Source organism: Balaenoptera physalus, assembly GCF_965194825.1.
Source record: "Balaenoptera physalus genome assembly, chromosome: 10".
Taxonomy (NCBI): domain Eukaryota; kingdom Metazoa; phylum Chordata; class Mammalia; order Artiodactyla; family Balaenopteridae; genus Balaenoptera; species Balaenoptera physalus.
Window position 1 is genome coordinate 23,226,944 of NC_138889.1, and position 21,318 is coordinate 23,248,261.

A 21,318-nucleotide genomic window follows, 5' to 3' on the forward strand; every position below is an offset into this window, starting at 1 on the left:
GTTACTTATTGCTGCATAAGAGCCCACTGAACCTTAGTCATTTATAATAATGATTTATTATTTCTCACAATACTGCGGGTTGGCTGTGTACTTCTGTGCACTCATGCAGTTGCATTCAACTGGAGGTCCAGCCTTGTCGGAAAGTCCAGGATGGCTCCTTCCATGTCTGGCAGTTGGTGCTAGCTGTCAGCAGGGTGCCTGGATTCACTTCCACACACTCACTCATCCTCCAGGAAGATAGACTGACTTTTTTTTTTTTAATACATTGGGGTTTTAAAAAAATTTTTTTTAATTTATTTTTTAGCTGTGTTGGGTCTTCGTTGCTGCTCTCAGGCTTTCTCTGGTTGCGGCGAGCGGGGGTTGCTCTTCCTTACAGTGTACGGGCTTATTGCAGTGGCTTCTCTTGTTGTGGAGCACAGGCTCTAGGCACACAGGCTTCAGTAGTTGCAGCACACAGGCTCAGTAGTTGCGGCACACGGACCCTAGAGCACACGGGCTTCAGTAGTTGTGGCACATGGGCTTAGTTGCTCTGGGGCATGTGGGATCTTCCCTGACCAGGGATCGAACCCGGGTCCCCTGCATTGGCAAGTGGATTCTTAACCACTGCGCCACAAGGGAAGTCCTAGAATGACTTTTTAAGAGGAAATTGTAAGGCAGCATTTCAAGCAAGCAAAGGTGAAAGCAGCAAATCCTCTTGAAGTCTAGATTCTGAAACTCACACAACATCACTTCTGCCACATTCTATTAGTCAAAGCAAGTCACAAAACCATCCCAGATTCAAGGGGTAGAGAGAGATAGACTAACTTATCGATGGGAAGAGCTGTAAAGTAATTCTGGCCATATTTAATCCACCACAGATGGCTTGTGTCCCTAAGTAGATACTAATCTAAGCCCTTGCTGCATTTTTTCTAGCACCTGAAACATTCAGCATTGTGCCTAGCTTATCAGAGGTGCCCAGTAAATATCTTTGGTTTGATGGAAGGGCTAGTGCACAGAACCTACTGGTTATGTCATTAAGAGGTTAAAGGAGAATAAATTTGAGAGTCAGACAGTTTGGGTTTAAATCCTAGTTCTGTAATTTACTAAATAGATAATTTGGGACACATTACTTAACTTCTCTGATGCTTGGTTTCCTCTTTTGTAAACTTGAGATGATAATATCTACTTTATAATAAGATAACATCATATAAAGCATCTGGCACATGGTAGATGCTTAAAACTGTAGCTCCTATTCATTATGGAGTGTTTTTCTTATTTATGATTAAATTACTATGTATCAGTAACTCAGATAACTGGTCCATAAATCAAAACCTCTTTCAAACTTTGCAAAACTAGTAAGATTTATTAGAACAAGTATGGTATAGTTTAGTCACTGTATAAGATTTCACACCAATCAGAATGCCCCAGTTCTACTACATGCTGGTCACAGTAACTAAGGCATCTAATTCTCCATGCGCATTTTCTTCTGGAGGAAGAAGGTATTCCATCCTAACACAGGTGTCCATTTAAAAGCTCACAGCATTATATCTGGCATTAACTTTACATTCATTTCAAAGTTGGAGGAAAATCATATGACTTATGGTGGGTCTCAAAACAGATATTAAAAGATGGTTTTAAAATGTTCAGTATTTCATCAGTTCCACCTCTCTCCCAACCATAGATATGATGACAATGAAAAATTAAATATACTGTGAATTCCTTGAAAAAGGATCACAGCTATTCGCAAGTAGCTATGATTTTTATTTAAGCATTAATAGCAATATATTTAAGTTTAAAGAGACACTTTCAAACTATGTAATCAGAATTTTTAAAATATACAGCAGTGTGGAAAAGTTTATGCTACTTGAAGCCCTCTTCCTTAGTACATTTCAAAATAGTCTTTCAACTAGGTTGGCATCTAAAAATATTATAGGGTCATAAAAATGACAATAAATGTACTGAACTCCTAATCTTATCACTTTACTACCGTGGTAACCTGTTGGTTCAAATTAACTCATTTTCATGGAGGGGCTTTTGGGGCAGCTGTGAGGCTGCTGTGTTAGCTACAGGAAGTTGCAGACTGGCAAATTTCATTCAAATGTAAACCTCTAAATTTGGCTACCTGGCATTGCAGGATCCTGTTGTTTGCAGTATGCAAAATAAAAATTATATACCATCTCGCTTGGTCAAAATTTATGGGCTTTTCGATATTAATTTCAATATTACTTCTGGAGAATTAGTATGGTGAGATGCAACTGCGTGAATATAATATCTTTTTTTTTAAATAAATTTATTTATTTATTTTTGGCTGCGTTGGGTCTTCGTTGCTGTGCGTGGGCTTCCTCTATTTGTGGCGAGCCGGGGCTACTCTTTGTTGCGGTGCACAGGCTTCTCATTGCGGTGGCTTCTCTTTGTTGTGGAGCACAGGCTCCAGACGCGCAGGCTCAGTAGTTGTGGCTCACGGGCCTAGTTGCTCCGCGGCATGTGGGATCCTCCCAGACCAGGGCTCGAACCCTTGTCCCCTGCATTGGCAGGCGGACTCCCAACCACTGCACCACCAGGGAAGTCCCAAATACAGTATCTTGAACAAGGTGAAAAGGAATGTGTTTTCCCTTCACATGAGCAATGATAACGAGCGCGCGTGCCGAAGGCTCATGTTTTAAGCTGTTCTTTCTCAACCTATAAATCTGGGACGCCAGCTCTAAAATCTATCCAGTGAAATCCTTCCCAGTCGCAACATAAGCCCTTTAGATCTCGTCTATGTTCTGTGAGACAAACTGAAGTTGTGTGTTATCATTGCTTTTTATATTACTTATCCATCTAAATATTTCCCAGGCCACCACAGAGAGCACAGCACTAGTTACAGCTATAAATAATTAAATGGAAATGTTTTATATCATGGTGGTGGGTCATAAGAGTTTGTTAAAGTGGTCAAAATTCATCAAATTGTATGCTTAAAATCTGTGAATTTTATTATATGTAAATTATAGCTTAATAAAGCTGACCTCCCCCCAAAAAATAGAATATCCACTGAAAGACTAAAGAGTGTGTGTGTGTGTGTGTATATATATATACACACACACATATATATGCAGGGTAGTTTTTTTTTTAATTTACTTATTTTTGGCTGTGTTGGTTCTTTGCTGCTGTGCGTGAGCTTTCTCTAGTTGCGCTGAGCGGGCGCTACTCTTCTTTGCGGTGCGCGGGCTTCTCATTGTGGTGGCTTCTCTTGTTGCAGAGCACAGGCTCCAGGCACGCGGGCTTCAGTAGTTGTGCCTTGCGGGCTCTAGAGCACAGGCTCAGTAGTTGTGGTGCACGGGCTTAGTTGCTCCGCGGCATGTGGGATCCAGGCACCGAACCCATATCCCCTGCATTGGCAGGCGGATTCTTAACCACTGCGCCACCAGGGAAGCCCCCCAGGGTAGTATTTACACACAGGGAAATACAAATCCCACTAGATCTTTGTGAGCTTTTATATAATTATATGATCTCTCTGAATGTCCCTAAGTCTCCTTTATACTAATTTTTTAAACTATGATGTTTTCCGACTTTTATTTTCAAGTTATGAAAGCTCTTGGAAGGCAGTATGCTGTGGTAGTTAAGAAACAGGCTCTGGAATCAGACAGGTCCTTGTCTGATCCCACCCACCACCACTAACAACAACCCTAACTGCAGGGGAACCTGAGTTATTCTCTCTGTTTCAATTTCCTCATCAAGATGAAAATAGCATTACTTATCTTCTGGGGTGGTTGTGATAATTAAATGAGTTAGTAGATATAACACATTTGGTCATGTGCCTAATGGTGTGCTTATGAAATTACTACAAGCGCGTGCTTATGAATTTTATTTATAATCTAAATCTCTGCTGGAAAATGTTGGCAGTCGTAGAAAAATAAAAAGTTAAAAATAAAAGCTGCTGTGGGTAAAACAGGACAGTATCTACTTCTAGTTTTAATACTTAGGGATTTGACTCTGTTTCAGGCAGTCAACAGTCTGGAGGTGGGGAGATGGTACCCAAAACAAAATAGAATTCTGCATAAAACAAATTTTGCTAATTTGTTGGGCTGGCTGGAAGTAAGGGAAATCACCAAAGCTAGGGGCTTTGGGGCAGGGGGGGTTGGGTTGAAGGTTAGCATGGAAGGCGGGGAAAATGTTTGAGCAGAAGTAAGGACACAGAATGATGAGAAGATGATCACACCAAAAAGGCAGATTCCCCTAAGGAAGGGTGTTCAAATTAGCCTGATACATGAAGACTGGTTCTTGAGCTATTTTTGCCAAGATTGGGGAGCTGAACCTGGGACAGGGAACCTGGAAGGGAGCTGCCTCCCAAGAAATATAAACATAACTCTTCTGGAGAAACACAACCTCAAGTTAGGAACCCAGATTTTCACAGGTTAAGGTCAACCAGATATGAGTTTCAGTCAAAGATCACCAAATGCACAAGGAAACAAGTCACTAAGAATGACAGTCAGCATAAACAATAAAGTTAAATTCCCAGGACTTTCAGATATTAGAACTACCAAATACAAAATAAACAATAACATAATACATAATGAACACACAACAAAAGACCAAGCAAAATATTTTTAAAAATCAATGGAACTTCTATAAATGAAAAAATATCTAATCATTGATACTAAAAAAATTCAATGTTTGTGTTAAACAGTAAATTAGCTACAGTTGAAGAAGGAATTAGTGAACTGGATGTAAAGTTGAAGAAATCTATACCCATCTCTCCCAAAATATAGAACATAGAATCATGGATATAAAGGAAGTAACAAAAAGTTAAGAATATATAGGGGATAAAAGTAAAAGATTTAACATACATCGAAGATCCAGAAGGAGAGAATACAGATAATACAGGCAAGGCAATATTTAAGGAGAGGATGGTTGAAACTTTTCTGAAAGACATGTATCCCCAGCCACATGAAGCACACCCTATACAAGCAGAATACATTTTAAAAATCTACCTCAAGGTAAAATGAGATGGACTTGAAAAACCATAAAGACAAAGGGAGTATATTTAAAAAGTAGTCAGAAAAGAAAGAAAGATTGTTACAAAGAATAAGTTTAAGGTTAATAGCAAACTTCTCAACAGCAATCATGGAAGCCACAAGACAGTGGAGGGCTATCTTTAAAGTGCTGACAAAAGAATAACTGTAAAGTTACAATTATGAACTCCAAAATAGTATCTTTTAAGTACAAGGGCAAAAGAAATTATATTTTCAGATAAATAAAAAACTGAAACAGTTTACCACCAACACCACCTACAGGGAAGGAATTTTCTAAAGGGTTATTTCAGAAGAAGGAAAATGAAATCGAGTAAAAAAGTTTGGAGGACAGATAAGCAAAGAAAATGATGAACATGTAAGTAAATCTAATACAGATTTACTTGATAAAATGATGATGAAAATAATTATGAAGTCTAATTTGTGGAGGTTTAATAAAAAGAAACAAGCGAAAATACAAGAAAATACATACTCGTGTAAATTAGGAGAGGAGCAATAAGAGTTAATGTCCTAAGGATCTTATCTGTCAGTGGGAGGTTTAAGATACTGTTTGTAGGGACTTCCCTGGTGGCGCAGTGGTTAAGAATCCACCTGCCAATGAGTGGGACATGGGTTTGATCTGGGAAGATCCCACATACCGCGAGCAACTAAGCCCATGCGCCACAACTACTGAGCCTGCGAGCCACAACTACTGAGCCCACGTGCTGCAACTACTGCAGCCTGCATGCCTAGAGCCCATGCTCCGCAACAAAAGAAGCCACCACAATGAAGAGTAGCCCCTGCTCTCCACAACTAGAGAAAGCCTGCGCACAGCAAGGAAGACCCAATGCAGCCAAAAATAAGTAAAATAAAATAATTTTTTTTAAAAAGATACTGTTTGTTGGCTTTGTTAAATACGCAGGTAAAATTTTATGACTAATTTTATGACTAATCGTAAAGAATGGAAATAGAGTGTTTACTTTCCACAGCAGGTAAAGGGCAAAAGTATGTAGGAGAAACAAACACAAGAGGCTTCTTTTCATCAAATAATAAATAACATCAACTAGGCTAGTAATTATGAAAGCTTTGTAGAGTCTTCAGGTATTAAAATTGGGTTGGGGTGGGGGGTACAGTGCTGGCAATTTCACAGTAATAATTAAAACTGGGCAGAAGAAGAAGAAGGGATATAAGAAGACTGTTGGTGGCATTGGTGGTGGTAGAAGCTGCAGGGGCTGTGTTGGCACAGACTGAGTTCTGTTCATGCCTCAGGCAGAGGCCAGGGCAGAGCCACAGCAGCTGATGAACCAGTGCATGGCTGACAGGTGCCGATACTTCTGTCCATCAGGTTGGGCACGTGCACTGCATCTCACAGAAGCCTTCCTCCTGGCCCCGGCCTTGGCCAGAGCAGTTTAAGGGAGCAGGCAGGAAGGAAAAGAGGCAGGAGAGCAAAAGGACATCTCCCCAGGCAGCACCCAGGACGGCTACGCCCTGCCACACCCTGCTTACCCAGTGAAGGAGGCTGAGGCAGAAGCCAGAGGGAATGGGCCCTGGCACAGGCCTCGGAGGAAAGACCCAGACGGACAGAGCTGGAAATCAGAGGGAAACACTGGATAGCATGGGCCCTGGCAACATGGGAAAGTGTGCCCAAACACAAGTGCTTCTATAGTTAATCACTAACTCCTTTCCTTCCCATATAAGAATCACAGTACCCTGACCTACACCCACCTCTGACCCTGCATGCCCACGAGTTCCCTTCTGCCATTTGCCATTGTTAATTTATTAGGGAGTTTGAGATTAGCAGAGGCAAACTATTATATATAGAATGGATAAACAAGGTCCTACTGTATAGCACAGGGAACTATATTCAATATCCTGTGATAAACCATAATGGAAAAGAATATTAAAAAAAATATATATCAACTATATGTCAATAAATTAAACTTAACAAAAAAAGAAAGTGTTAACTTATTAAATAGGAAAACATGTTTAGAGGAATATACCATAGATTTGAAGAGACATAAAAATGCATCTGAGTGATAATAGCTAATACTTACATCCTCCTTACTCTAAGCCAGGAACTATTCTAAGTGCTTGACACGTAAAATCACGTTTAATCTTAATGTGCTCAAGATCACACAGCTGACAAGAGGCAGAGCTTGGATTCAAACACACACTCTGGTTCCAGAGTCTTCACTCTCAAATACTGTGCTACTTCTGAACGGTTGGAGGACATTTTGCCTGAAGAAGGTACAATTCCAGTTTGGGGCTATGTATGGAATGTTTGTACCCCACCCCTATAATTCATATGTTAAAGCCCTCATCACTGGAAGCAACCTAAGTGTCCATCGACAGATGAATGGATAAAGAAGATGTGGCACATATATACAATGGAATATTACTCAGCCATAAAAAGGAACAAAACTGAGTTATTTGTAGTGAGGTGGATGGACCTAGAGGCTGTCATACAGAGTGAAGTGAAGTAAAAAAGCCCTGATCCCCAGTGCGATGGTATTTGGAGATGGGGCCTTTGGGGAGGTAGTTAGGTCATGAGGGCAAAGCCCTCATGAATGGGATTGGTGCCCTTATAAGAAGAGACACATGGAAAAGATGATCTCTCTTTGTGCCACATGAAGACACAGTGAGAAGACAACCATCTGCAAGCCAGGATGAGGGCCCCCAGAGAACCCGACCATACTTGCAACCTGATCTCAAACTTCCAGCCTCCAGAACTGGGAGAAATGTTTGTTGTTTAAGCCACCACGTCTATGGTATTTGTTATAGCAGCCCAGACTGATTAAGACAGTTGAGAAATGATGGGTTATCTTCAGATATTTGAAGAGCTATGTATGGAAGAAGGGTTTAACTTATTCTGTATGGACCAAGGAGATTAGAATTAAGAACATGACTCTCTTCAGCCTACTTTATCACAGCTGGAGGTCCCCAGAGAAGAAATAGGCTTTCTCAGAGGGTGCTGAGTTCTCCACCACTAGAGGCTAAATGCACCCAGGGCTGATAACATGGAGAGGATTTCAGCCTTGAGTGGTAGTTGAATGAGACTCTCTGTAAAATCTCTTCCAACTCTTGAGAGTCTGTAGGATTATTAGGGTCAAGACTAAGTGTTCAAATCCAAAGAGCTAGATGTTGAGGACTCACCTTTTACAACAGCAACATTGTTCCTGGGCATCTTGGAGCCAGAGCTTGCATTTGTATATCTTAAGACTCTACACACCTGGATACTCTTCCTTCAGCGCTCAGCTTAAGCAACACCTCCTCCAGGATACGTCCCCCATCCCATCCCTAATACTGGCTTAGGTGTCCACCTCAGCCCACCTTACTTCTACAAAGCCACTTCTCACACTACACTGAATTATCTGTTTCATCATCAATCACTCCCTGTATTAGTGTCCTAGGGCTACAGTAACAAATTTCCACAAACGGGATACCTTAAAACAATAAAAATTTACCGTTTCACAAATCTGGAGACTAGAAGTCCAAAATCAAGTTGTCAGGGGGCCAGGCTCCCTCTGAAGGCTTTAGGAGAGCATCCTTCTTTGTCTCTTCCTAGCTTCTGGTGGTTTCTGGCAAACCTTAGTGTTCCTTAGCTTGAAGTTGTAGCTCTCAGATTTCTGCCTCTTTCTTCAGACTGCCTTCTCCCCTCTGTGTGTGTGTCTCTGAATGTCTCTCTCCTCTTCTTATAAGGGCAACAATCATATTGGATTTAGGGCCCACAATCCTCCAGGATGAACTCATTTTAATTTAACTAGTTTCATCTTCGAACCTTTTATTTCCAAATAAGTTCACATTCACAGGTTCTGGTAATTAGGACTTCAGTATATCTTTTCAGGGGACATAATTCAACTGACAACATCCCTCAACCTCCTATGCTCACTAAACTGCGGGATCTTTGACGGCTATTTTTATTCCACATATTTTTATTGTGTCTGTGATGAATCACGCTCTGTTCTGGACACTGAGAACAAGTCACAGTCAAGGTCTCTACCCTTAGTGAAGCTTCCATTCTACATGGAGGCAGACAGCTTAAAAAGTGGCCATTCAATGTTAAAACCAAATACAAACATATTTGTGTGTGCATGTATGTATGTATTTATATAAATCATTGATATATGTTTGATGAAGGATACTAACACAAACAGTAAAAAAAAAAAAAAACCGAAGGATAAATTATTTCATCTAGACTCTGCTTTTTGGCAAGTTTATCAGAATCTAAAACTTTGGTGGTTCTCTGTCCGTTGTTTGTTTTCTGGTATTGTGTTCTTAACTCTCATTTGACACCCCTCTAAGCTAACCTCTCCTAAAATGTTTCTTAGTAGCAGAAAATAAAGCTTGTAAAATGTATTCCTAAACTTTTTTAAGCTCAAACTTGCAACTAAAGAAGAAAACACTTGTGCCCCCTCTGTCTTCCAGGGCAGTGTCAGTTCTGCTCAGTCTCCGTTTGGTCCAATGCCAGGTGAGTATTGCAGTTCAAGGGGCAATTCCTTCCCTTTTGAGCTAAATCAGGCATTTAGGCTTGCATTCTTTCATAGCTGCCTTACAGCACTTTCAAAATTTTGCAGCTTTAAAACATTTATTTTTAAAATGTAAAATCAGGGAAGGCAGACCTCATTCAGTCATTCCTGAATTTGGAACGCATTCTGTCCAGCATAAGCTTATTGGGCAAAAGCAATAGCAATTAAGCCCTTGATACAGTTTTAAAATGTTTAAGATTCTGGCACTGTGGTCTGATAGATTATGCACTTGCTTCAGAACAGAAAGAGAGAGACTTGAGGGCAGGTGGAATAACAATTATTTACTGGTGCTTTCTATATGCCAGGCACTTAGTTAAGCATCTTACATTCATTTTAATACATATGTCTCATTAAGTACTCCTGGTGGGATGGAATAGGGGCATTCTTAATAATAATTTGAGGCACTCTCATATGTGTGTGTATACACATGTAGACATACACACACACACACACACACACACACACACACATGTTCCTTCCAGATCCCAACTCAGAAGGGCATACGGTTCTCAATAATTTTGGTAATCTTCAGAGCTGGAAAAGGGAAAGGAATAAGAGCAGGAGACGATCCCACATATCTGAATGTCTCTATGCTGTGTTTCCCAATCATATTTATTGTCTCTGGAATCTGGTTGTATCTGCTCCATTCTACAGAAGAAAATTTCTGCAGCCTCTGTTATCATCTAGAATTATTCTTCCTCTTTTTAGGGAGAAAAATACATGCTTAAAAAGCAAAGGGTTTTCTTCTCTGTGTTTTTTTATTTGGAAATTGGAAATACAGACATGAGATCCTGGAAGCCTTGTTTACTTATTCTTCATTCTGTTCTCAGCCTTAACCACTACTGTGGATATAAATTCATGGCATGAAACAAAACCTTATTTATTGATATTAATTTTCACTTGCACAGTTTTTTTTCTGGAGAATTATGCTTACGATGAAACCTATAACTGCAGCTTTCAAATTCATGAGCAGATTAGAAGTTTGGGGCTATAGAATTTAAGATGAAAGTGGAGTGAGTGGAATTGTGCTTTAAGTTTCTACAGGGAATTTTGATTTCCTCTGAATGAATGAATAAATTCACATGTAATTGTTGAACACCGTATTATACGACTGGGTTTACAGAAAATGTGTAGGACATAAGCTCTGCCCCCATGGAGCTTGCAGGTCGACTGGAAAGAGGGCTGTAACTCAGGTAAGAGAGTATCGAGCATAATACAAAGTGCCACATCAGGTGGCAGAGGCCAAAGTGCTGTGTCTGGAGAGTCATGTACGACTAAGTCAGGGTAATAAGAAGGAGGGTCTTGATGAGTCTCTCTTCTCTCCCTGTGAAACAGTGGGCAGGGTGGGCAGGGACAAAGCTCAGAAGCGGTCCACTGTGGTTGGGGAAGGTGAAAAAGACAAGCACCCGCATCGTCCTCCCAGCTCAGCCTCTCTGTGACCTGAGGGAGTAGGTCTTAGCTAATTGGATCACATCCACCACCAGCTGGGGAAAAAAAATCAGTTTTACAGCCCTTGAGTCTGTGCTCCTGAACATGTTCTAAGTGATGAAGGGTTTCCTGCTACTACTGAGCTACGAGATCAGAAAGTCTTTAGCAAATACATCTCTTCTCCTCTGGGACTATTTCACTGGCCTTACCTTAAACGAGATTCTTCTCAGTTTCAGCCTCTCCAGGTTTCTACCAAGGGGAGCTTTCTGTGCCACGCATTCCCTTCTCACGCTTGCAGTGCCCAGGTGAGCTGAGTGAGAGACTCAACGTGGCCACAAGAGGGCAGCAAATAACACCAGACTCATCAAAGCCAGAAAACATTTTTTGTGGTCCTCTAACTTTGCTTCACAGAAGCAAAGCAAGCAGCTGTTTCTGGTGCCTAATAGGTACAAGTCACGGCCAGTGTACAAAAAAATTAGAAGAAGAGTACAGCCTGCCTCTGATTTGGGGCGGGGTTATTGTCTCACCTTATCTAGAGATGCTGAGTCTCACATAACATGCCCCAGAAGCAGCCTCTTGTAAACGGTCCTGTATCTACGGGGACAGAGCTCAGAAGCTGTGAAAAAGATACTTCATTAGAGGAAATGTAAATGCCAAAGGCTTCTTATTCTACCTCCTTAAGCCCAAAGAGATAGAATAAGCACAGCGCCTAGCACAGCACCTGGCACACTGAAGGTGCACAAGAAGTGAGAGACACTGAACAGTTATTGCTCCATCTAAAGTGAACTTATCCCCAAAGGCAGAGCGAACTTTAAATGTATGAATTATTTGGGCTGGACCAGTTAAAAGAGGTGATGCCGCTATATTTAATGCCTTTCAAGACATTTATTTATCTATTTAAATGTTGGCCTTGGCGTCAGGCCTGCGTTGGAAATACCATTTCACACGTGGAGAGACCTGGCTGCAACAGAGATGCCTTGACTTCCTCCGAGGAAACTTTTGCCCGTTTGTTTTCCCCTTGGCAACAGGCTCATGGGTGATGTCAGGTTACTATGGTGACAGGAGATCCCTCCTATCCGACTCGGACTTCCACAACAGTAAGCAGTTCGCAAACGATGCCTGCACCCGAACTGTGGCGAAGGACTTTGCCTGCGAGTCCTCGGCAGGGCAGGGCCACCCGGCCCACCTGGACTCCTACTTCCCGGAGCTCTACGGGGACCACCGCCCCACGGCCCTGACCCCCAACAGCGGCTCCCTGTTCAGCGCCTCACCCCTGCCACAGCTCCTGCCGCCGCCCTTCCCCAGCGAGCCCGCACACTTCGTGCTGGTGAGTATGCAGAGGCTTAGTTTAGGGGGTCACTAACGTCGGGGCTCCCGCGGCCCTGGTCAGCCCATGTGCTCAGCAACCAGGTCTGCTCGCCCCGGAGACCCCAGGGAGGCTGCTCTGCGCCGCCCCGGGAGATGCCAGGATCCACGCCCAGGGAGCCCTCCCCAAAGATCCGTGCCAGCCACGCGGCAGGAAGCTCTATCCAGGGATTTGGGCGGGGACGACTGATAAAACAGGATATATATCCATTTTGTTAATATTCTACCGATTGTGCCAGATGTTTCCCCATTATTCCTCCCGTGCGTAAGGAAAGAGCACTGAAGTTACCTCGCAGACAGCGAGGCTGTCAGCCAGGGCAGGTGCGTCAGGACTCCTCTCGCCCTCCCCCTCCCTGCCTCCCCTCTCCCACGATACTTCTACCCTCTAGAACCTTGTTCTCTCGCAGTCCTTCCAGAGACGAGTTCATAAAGAAGAATGCTAGTAACTTTCTTATACTGTAAAGCCCTCAACCACAAAGGCATGAATCTCTGGAGATGGGATTTTAGACAAAACAGGCTGTGGGAGAGTAGGAACTAACATTATGGAGTATCTACTGCAGCCAGGAACTTTTATGTGCATTTGTTCATTTGATACTTGCAACAACTCAGGGTATAGTTATTAAAGCCCCATCTCACAGATGCACAAAGTGACGTACTCAGAATCAGGAAGGTAGTAAGTGGCCCAGCCATGAATCGAATCCAAATCTTTCCAGCTCCAAGCCTATGAGGCTCTCTCTATCTCCTTGCTCACTGAGGGCAGGTAGCCCTCCTAGCCCACTCAGAAGCCCACTGTGTAGCTTAGAGTCTACTTCTTCCACGAGTAAATGATGAAACGCTGTCAAAATGTTCACTTTATTATTTTCACATTTAATGTTTTCTGGGGAAAGGACTCTCTCTCTCTCTCTCCACACACACACACACACACACACACACACACAATCTAATTCTACAGTAAGAAAGGAACTAAAACTTTCACTGCCAATGTCAAACACCAGAGGGGAGAGCTGCCTGGTAAGGAGGCTTTGGACAGCAGAGGGAGGACACCTAGTCTGCTTTGGAAGACATGGGCCAGCAGCACCCTGTGTTGGGAAGGAAATCTGCCCATGTCCGACGATCACCTAATGACTAACCCCAGTGACCTTTTCCATCCTCCTCAGAGGGACTCGTGGGAGCGAACGGTGCCCGAAGGCCTCAGCCAGCCAGACCCCGTGCCGGCCGATGCCCTGCAGAGCTTGGCGCCCAGCACAGGCTGCCTCTCCCAGCTAGAGTCGGGGAGCACTGCCCAGCACAGGAGCTCGAGTTGGGGGGCCCCCCTAGCGGGGGTTCAGTCCTACTCTCTGCACACACTGGAGGATCTGTACCACATGCAGGGGTACCCAACCCCATCCCCCTACCCCTTCACCTCTTTCATGACAATGTCCAATGACCCACCACCCAAGGTGGGGCCCTTCTCCCCGGACGAGGGGGCAGACACCTCTGTCCTCCAGGACCCTTCTCTGTGGACCAAAGAAGATGGGAGCCTGGCATGGGGGGCATATGAGTGCCGCCGAGCTTACTGAGCGCGCCAGAGGACTTCTGTGCTTTTCTTTGAGTCAGTGTCTGTATTCACAGACTGTTGTGGTGTGGCAGCTCTTTCAGAACTGGATTTTCAGGATAAGCCATCGTGCCACCCTTTGTTAATGGACGATAATGGCATTTATTTGTGATCCTGCCACTATAACCCCACTGAAACACACCACAATGTGAATTCAGTGTGTCAGGGACCATATTCTAGTTAGACAGCCTGACAGTGAGGTCTCTGGGGGAATTTAGTAACCCATTATGTTCTGAATCTTTTGTTATCTTTGAAGTATCATTTTTAGCACTGATAGTTTTTTCTTAAATTACATTAAAAACTTCATGCAGATCATAAAACATACTGATTTCCCTGTCCAGTTTTTCTTAGTTATGAACTATGTGTGTTCTTCAATAAAAGAGAATGCATAGGATATAATATAGATTAGGGTGCATAAAACAAAACTCATTTTATATCATGTGACTTTGTAAAGTGTGAAGCATTATATGCATTTATCCCCTTACAGTGACTTGCAAATAACAATAACTTGCAAGTAACAAATGTGACACCACATATAAATGCTTTATTGTCATTAAAATGAGGTCAGGACACTATGGCTTCATAAATAACATGGTTTTGACTCTGCACTAAAGCCCAGGATGTCCAAAAATCAGGCTAATCCAAAAAACAACAAAGACCAAAGGCTTTCTTTGATCATGGTAGCCTTAATTAAGCTAGACGTTGTCTCTCTGATGGAATAAACCGACAGTTATCAGAATGCATTAGCAAAATGGACATTCTATGATCAAATAAGAATGCATGCATTGTAAGGAAAACACAGAGAGCAGTCCTGGGCTGTCGACAAGAAACAACAGACTACAAAACACCAAGAAGCAAAGGTCTTTGGAGAAGGACATGTTGTCAGGTCCTTTGACAACATGGCCTTTGAAGAAAGACCTTGTTGATGGCTCACTGGTCAGAAATATATAGCACTTACTATGTATAAATGAAGAAACTGACATTTGAAGCATCAATCTGTCTCATGTAAGTCTGACTGGTGTGGACTCCTTTGGCAATTAAATTCCCATAGTAATTCCCACCAAGCAGTGTGCCTGTCTGCAGGCCAAGCCCATCATAAACACCTTGCACACACTTTAACTTTGCAAAGTGTGAGTCAAGGCTCACAGGTCACACCCACAATCTTCCTCTTGTCTTCCTACCACCTTCCTTTCTTTATTCCCTTCACCACATTTTTCTGACCCATCGGGTCTCTCCTGACACAGTGCTTTTTCCCTCCATCTCCTGGGGACCCAAAGCCCCTCAGTACAGTCTCCATTGCATCCTCTGTGACAGGGTTCCATGCTCTCGGTAGGAGTCTAGAGAGTCAAATACACATATTAATTCACACTTAGAAGTGAATAATTGATATTCTTCCTTCTCTAGGCCTTCAAGGGTATATTCTGGTTGAGCAAACACACACATAATTTGTGGAGTTCTCACAGAAATACTTGAATAGGAGCCTTCTTTTACCTCACACCCTTCATCCCCCTCCTGGGAAAGCATCCCTGGAGGAACAAACCAAGGAGCATTCGTGGTCCATAGCTGCTGGGCTGCACTCTCCCGGGTCCCCCGCCTAATCCTTCCCTCCCACCACTCCTTTTCACAACCTGATCTTTACTTTGCCCAATATTTGCTCTTCAATGGAAGGGGGCAGCTTCTACCATGGGAGAGAGCTGCCCTTCTCAAGTCTGCTGAGACTGGAGACCTTAGTCCTGGTTGCCAGCATCTTCGGTAGAGCCATCTGTCATCCAGCCTCACTCATACCTGGACGGCAGGCCCCACATCAGGAGGAAGAGATCTGGCCCTCCCTATAGATGCAGGGTCTTCACAAGGAAGGGTCTCGAAGTCACTTTTCTAGATTGGTTGTATAAATTTTATAATAATTACAGTCATCTACTGCTTACCATTTGTTACTAAGTAGCACAAAACACAATAATCATAAGGTTATGTGTAAGTCATAAATATGTGTTCCTATAACTTTAATTTTGGTTTAATTATAACACTAAATGTTAGGCATGCTTATTTCTCTTAGTTTGCTATTGTCTATTCACCTATTATGTTCATCTTCTCACAACCTGAGGATGCACTGGCTCTCAGATAAGTAGAGCTCAGTGACCAGTGGTGTCTACATTCTACTTAGAACATCCAAGCCCTTTCATAGTGTTTGGCAAATTTAATTTATAAAAAAGGAGACACACACAGGCCCATACTCTGTCTAGTATCCGTTTCAGTTCTCTAGTCTAAAGGATCAAGTGGAGTGGGGAATGGTGCTAATAATTCCAAATGGTAAATGACTTTTAAGAATTCTATTTAGCTTGACAGTGTTGCTATATTGCATATATTTTAATTTGGTTCTGTTTTATTGTTCTGGGAATTTACAATACTTTGTTAAAAAGTGAAACCAAGATATAAACTTATGCTAGGAAAATAAATTATATTTCCCTATTCCATTTCCCATTCAAGTACTCTCTATTTCCTACTGCATGCCAGGGACTAACTGCACCTTTATGTAATAATGCAGAATGCCAACATAAAGATTATACATGTTCTCCTCTCCCTCTCCTTCTTAAACCTGCTCTTCTCAGACTCACAGCTTTCCTGGGGAAGCCAGAGAAAATTTAAGTGTTCAGGTTCAAAACACCATCTCTTTTAGGTCCCTTAAGATTTAAAGTAAGCAGAGATGGTGATGTCAAATTCAAGCTAAGAAATCTCCCTAGTGGATAATGTCCAAAAAAAGTGGAAAGCAAAATTTTCCCATGCAAAAGCTAAAATATAGGCAATCACCCCATACATCACTGAAAACAGATATTATAGCATGTAGTTGAAAGTGTTTGTACTTCTCTTACAATGTTATACAAACCCCAAAGAAAGAAGAAAACCACAGCTTTACCTCATTTATTTAATAACTGCTTTTAAATCAGCGTTATGACTTGCTACAGCTCAGTTAATAATACAATATGATGGCAAGGGGAAGACTTCAGTACTAGAGTACTGTACAGAAAATTCCACAAAAGGAAAAGAATTACTAATCCCAATAGTAAAATATATATTTGCATACATACATATATATGTATATACACGTAAATGTAAACGTATATAAAGGAATTACTAGTACCTCTGTGATCCATTTTTAATATGTAAATCTAAATAATACATTCACAAGAAATAAAACATCAGGTATATTTAAAGAACTGAAATAACAATTGATGTCCAAGGTTTAAGTCACATTACGTTACAGTCATTCTACCAACCACACATCAAAATTATACTCTTTCTTTATGTTCTATCATTAGGTTCTGTCTAAGGTATCCTCTCTGTTCAAAACAATATTACACTGTTCATCTTACACACCATATTTGATAACTACTGACTCTTGAGAGGTTAAGTGCAAAATCGTACACTCTCGCTAAAAAGGATTCTCTAACTAGATTCATCAAGGGAAGGACAGTTCTGTGTCCTCAGCACCTGGCTTAGTGTCCAGCAGGTTGTAGGTGCTCAGTAAATCTCTGTTAAATTGAGGGAAAATTATACCACAAAGATGAGTAACAACTTCCCCAACACTGTGGGTGACAATTCTGATGTATAAGAAAGTCCTCACCATGCTTAGTATTTAACTTAGTCATACTCTTTGCAAATCATGACAGTACTGGCTATTGAGTTGTAGTGGTAATATATTTAAGACGACTGATTTAATATTTTTAAATGTCTTTAAGAAGGAAAACTACTGGGCTTCCCTGGTGGCGCAGTGATTGAGAGTCTGCCTGCTAGTGCAGGGGACATGGGTTCGAGCCCTGGTCTGGGAGGATCCCACGTGCTGCGGAGCGACTGGGCCCGTGGGCCACAGCTGCTGAGCCTGCGCGTCTGGAGCCTGTGCCCCGCGGCGGGAGGGGCCGCGATGGCGAGGGGCCCGCGCACCGCGATGAAGAGTGACCCCCCCGCACCGCGATGAAGAGTGGCCCCCGCTTGCCGCAGCTGGAGGGGGCCCTCGCACGAAACGAGGACCCAACACAGCCAAAATAAATAAATAAATAAATAAAGTAGCTATAAACCCATTGCTAAAAAAAAAAAAAAAAATTTAAAAAAAGAAGGAAAACTACTGAACCTTTGAAGTAGCATAGAAAAATGTTTATATATTCATTTAGTATCTATGTAGACTATAAATATTGCTAAGAATTCTTATAAATAAAAGTTATTCAGTGTTTGGTATTATCTCTGGTGTGATTAAAACACATATGATAAATAGATCAGGAATTAGAATCCCTAAAGATCAGGTTAAATAAATAATAAGAAAATCTTCTATAATTATTTGTAAATGATGACACCATGTTATATTTGATCTTTGCTATAAAAGTGTCCTCTAATCATAATCTCTGATAAATGTGTGGGTTTGCAATATGCAATGTCATTGTCAGTATATTAAAAGCCAAAAGGAAAAGAGAGAAAAAAAGAAAAATTTACAAATTCCAAAAGGAAAAAAATGTGGACAAAGCACATAATACCTAAGAATTAGCTTTTCAAATTGGGAAAATTGATAGCCATCCCTGCTAACCTTCTCTCTTAACCAAATATCTTGGGTGGATAATCTAAAAGTTTAAGGCTTAATAAATTAATTTAATCATAAATGAAATATCACTTATTTCTTAACCTTGATAATATATTCACAGGCTTTTATCACAGTAATCGTTATGTTTTTGTATGTCACAAATGTTGCATAATAAAAATGTCTTAGGAGGGTGGGAGGGAGGCAGATGCAAGAGGGAAGAGATATGGGGACATATGTATATGTATAACTGATTCACTTTGTTATAAAGCAGAAACTAACACACCACTGTAAAGCAATTATACTCCAATAAAGATGTTAAAAAAAATGTCTTAAGTAAAAGATGAACTTTTCAAGCAGAATCTGATGGTATCTTCCTAATTTAAATGATAAACTATCAAATGCTCATTCCCCATGGAAGTCTCTTAAAGTAAAAACTTTGGATATATTTTATGGGAAGAGACTGACTTACCACAAATCATTAAATAACCTTCATCTAACAGTCTTCCTGGTCATCTTCATATTGACCAAACATTCACATTGGACCCGGTAAGTACTTGTTTCCTCCATGTTTTTGGAACTTGATATTTCCCACAAGGTTTGGTAACAGTGTCCCACAGTCAGAATGACAAAAGAACTTTGCATTAATAAAGAGAATTTAGAGCCATAGTCAAATTTGGAGGGAATAAACTCCCTCTTTTTCTTCTACTGGAAGTCTTTTCATATTCATGTGTCTCATGTGTCTAATTTAATAATATCTTCTAAATATAATGTTCTGTAGTGTCATTTGCATACAAAAGCCTGCCAAAAAATTTCAGTTAAAATATTCGGTTTAAAACTTTTAAAAAAATGTATTCTATTCCCATTATTCTGGTGCTACAGGACTTTAAGAAGGCCAAGGACCAACTAAAGGGTTTCTGAGATCTGTGGCTCAGAGATTTGAAATACTACAACATATGAAGAACTAGAGAAATTACAGATGGTGAACCTTAAAAAGAGAAGGTTTGCAGTGGGGGAGGAAGGGGACATGATAACTTCTTCAGGCTTAGCCCTCGGCCTGGTCAGAGCAGATCATCAGTATACGCTTGTTGAATGAATGAATGAATGAACAAATGAATGAGCCAAACAGACCTGTAATGAAGGAGCAGTGGTGTGGACCTGGGAGAAAAGGTATTCCATGTTACTCACCAAGCAGCTGATGACAGAAAGCAGGACTATCAGTCTGTATTTCTGGTTCTTGGTACCAGGCCTGGTACATAGATGGTGCTCAGCTGATATACTGCATTGGATTTTGTCTCAGCCAATGATCATTATATTTAAAGCAGTCCAACAGTGGAACAGGCGGCCTGACACACTGTGATCTCCCACTTCCTCTATGGGCTGCCAGCTCAGCCAAGTGGCGGAGGGAGCCTGGGCCAGACAACCACCGGCAGGGATGTTGGAAAAACACTCCAAGTCTGTCTCAGTCCCTCAAAGATCCCTTCCAACATCCAGACATCTGGATCCTATGTTATATTTTGAAGCAAGTGAGCCTATTAAAACCCGCAACATTTTTTTCACTCTTTTATTTAAAACCCCAAAGAGATGATCAGGACCTCAGGGCAGACACCTTGAAGGTGACCATGACCCCAGCAAGAAAGAAGAGTTTCCGGTCTAAGACGCACAAACTGTCATTAGCCTAATTAGCAGCTTCCCCTCCCGTCAGCCTCTTCTCAGGGTTCCGGTGATCCCAGTGTTCACAGACCACTCTCCAGTCAGTATCTGCACTGCCCCAGCCTCCCCACACACCCCGACAGTAGAGCAGACAGGACACGCTGTCCACGCGCGCAACTCTGACAAGTGGGTTTGCATGTCTCACGGGCAATATTTTCCAATGTCAGTCACAACGCACTGGTGGGTCATTATATTAGTGACTCCGAATCAACATAGATTTTTTCATGAATAGAATGAGATGGAAAAGATGGAATAGAAATTTTCAGGATATCTCTTATGCCTAGGTGTACATTGTTCCATGAAAAGTTTGTTTTGTAAACATATAAATATTGTCATAGATATAGTATGTGAACATGTAAAATGAATTTCCTAGTGTGGGTTGAAGTCCGAAAAGTTTGAAAGCCTCTGCTATAAAAGATGAGGAAGACAACAATGTTAATTAAGAGGAAGGGTTTAGCATCTGATCTATCAAAGTTTGATTCCCAATCCTGCCCTGTGTGTGCTCAGTAATCTTGGTCATGTTGCTCATCCCTCTGAGCCTGTTTCCTCACCTGTGACATGGGGAGGCTATACCATACAGGGCCTGACATGCAATAAACACTCAATAAAGGACAAACTCTAAAAAGTCCATGAGGAACATCCAACTCCACGGGGTCTCAGAGCTGACCCGGTTATTCCAGGCCTCATGACACACGCGGCCTCACAAGGAGGGTTCACAGGACCCAATTTAAGAAGAACTCTCCCTCACCCCCACAGGTGTGGCATGTGGCTCTTAAACACCTGTGCTGGGGTTCTGCAATTATAGAAACAGGGGGAACGAAACTCCTTATTGTTGAGCTAAAAACTGGGGGGCTTCTTTCTCAAATCAGGGCTCAGGCCTAAGGAAACCCAGTTTTCTGAAGTTGCTGGCTAGCAACAGCACTGGAACATCCATCTCAGCAGCAGGGGCCAACGCAGAAGCCCCCAGAACTGCTGTCCTTCTTTGGGCAGAGGCTTCTGGAGGAAGGGACAAAGAGGTCTTTGCCGTCTCTACAGAGCCCGTGACTTCCAAGGAGCTCACCTCTCACTCAGCCCTGCCTGCCTTCTCCAAAGGGCAGCCAATCATCAGCATCAATTTCAATGATGTTGCCAAGCGCGCTCAATGGCCTCCTGCCGTCCCCGTCC

General features: G+C 42.0%; 1 protein-coding gene across 2 annotated transcripts; it reads left to right on the forward strand.

Moving 5' to 3' along the window:
- The first annotated feature begins 6,878 nt into the window (after nucleotides 1-6,878).
- Nucleotides 6,879-14,200, forward strand: POU2AF2 (POU class 2 homeobox associating factor 2). Of its 2 annotated transcripts, XM_082476915.1 has the most exons (3): nucleotides 9,414-9,435; nucleotides 11,950-12,248; nucleotides 13,444-14,200. In XM_082476915.1, the coding sequence occupies exons 1-3, from the start codon at nucleotides 9,429-9,431 to the stop codon at nucleotides 13,843-13,845; spliced, it is 708 nt and encodes a 235-aa protein (XP_082333041.1). In that variant the 5' UTR covers nucleotides 9,414-9,428; the 3' UTR covers nucleotides 13,846-14,200. The 2 variants fall into 2 exon arrangements, with proteins under 2 accessions (XP_082333040.1, XP_082333041.1); XM_082476914.1 differs by having other exon boundaries at nucleotides 6,879-12,248.
- The last annotated feature ends 7,118 nt before the right edge of the window (nucleotides 14,201-21,318 follow it).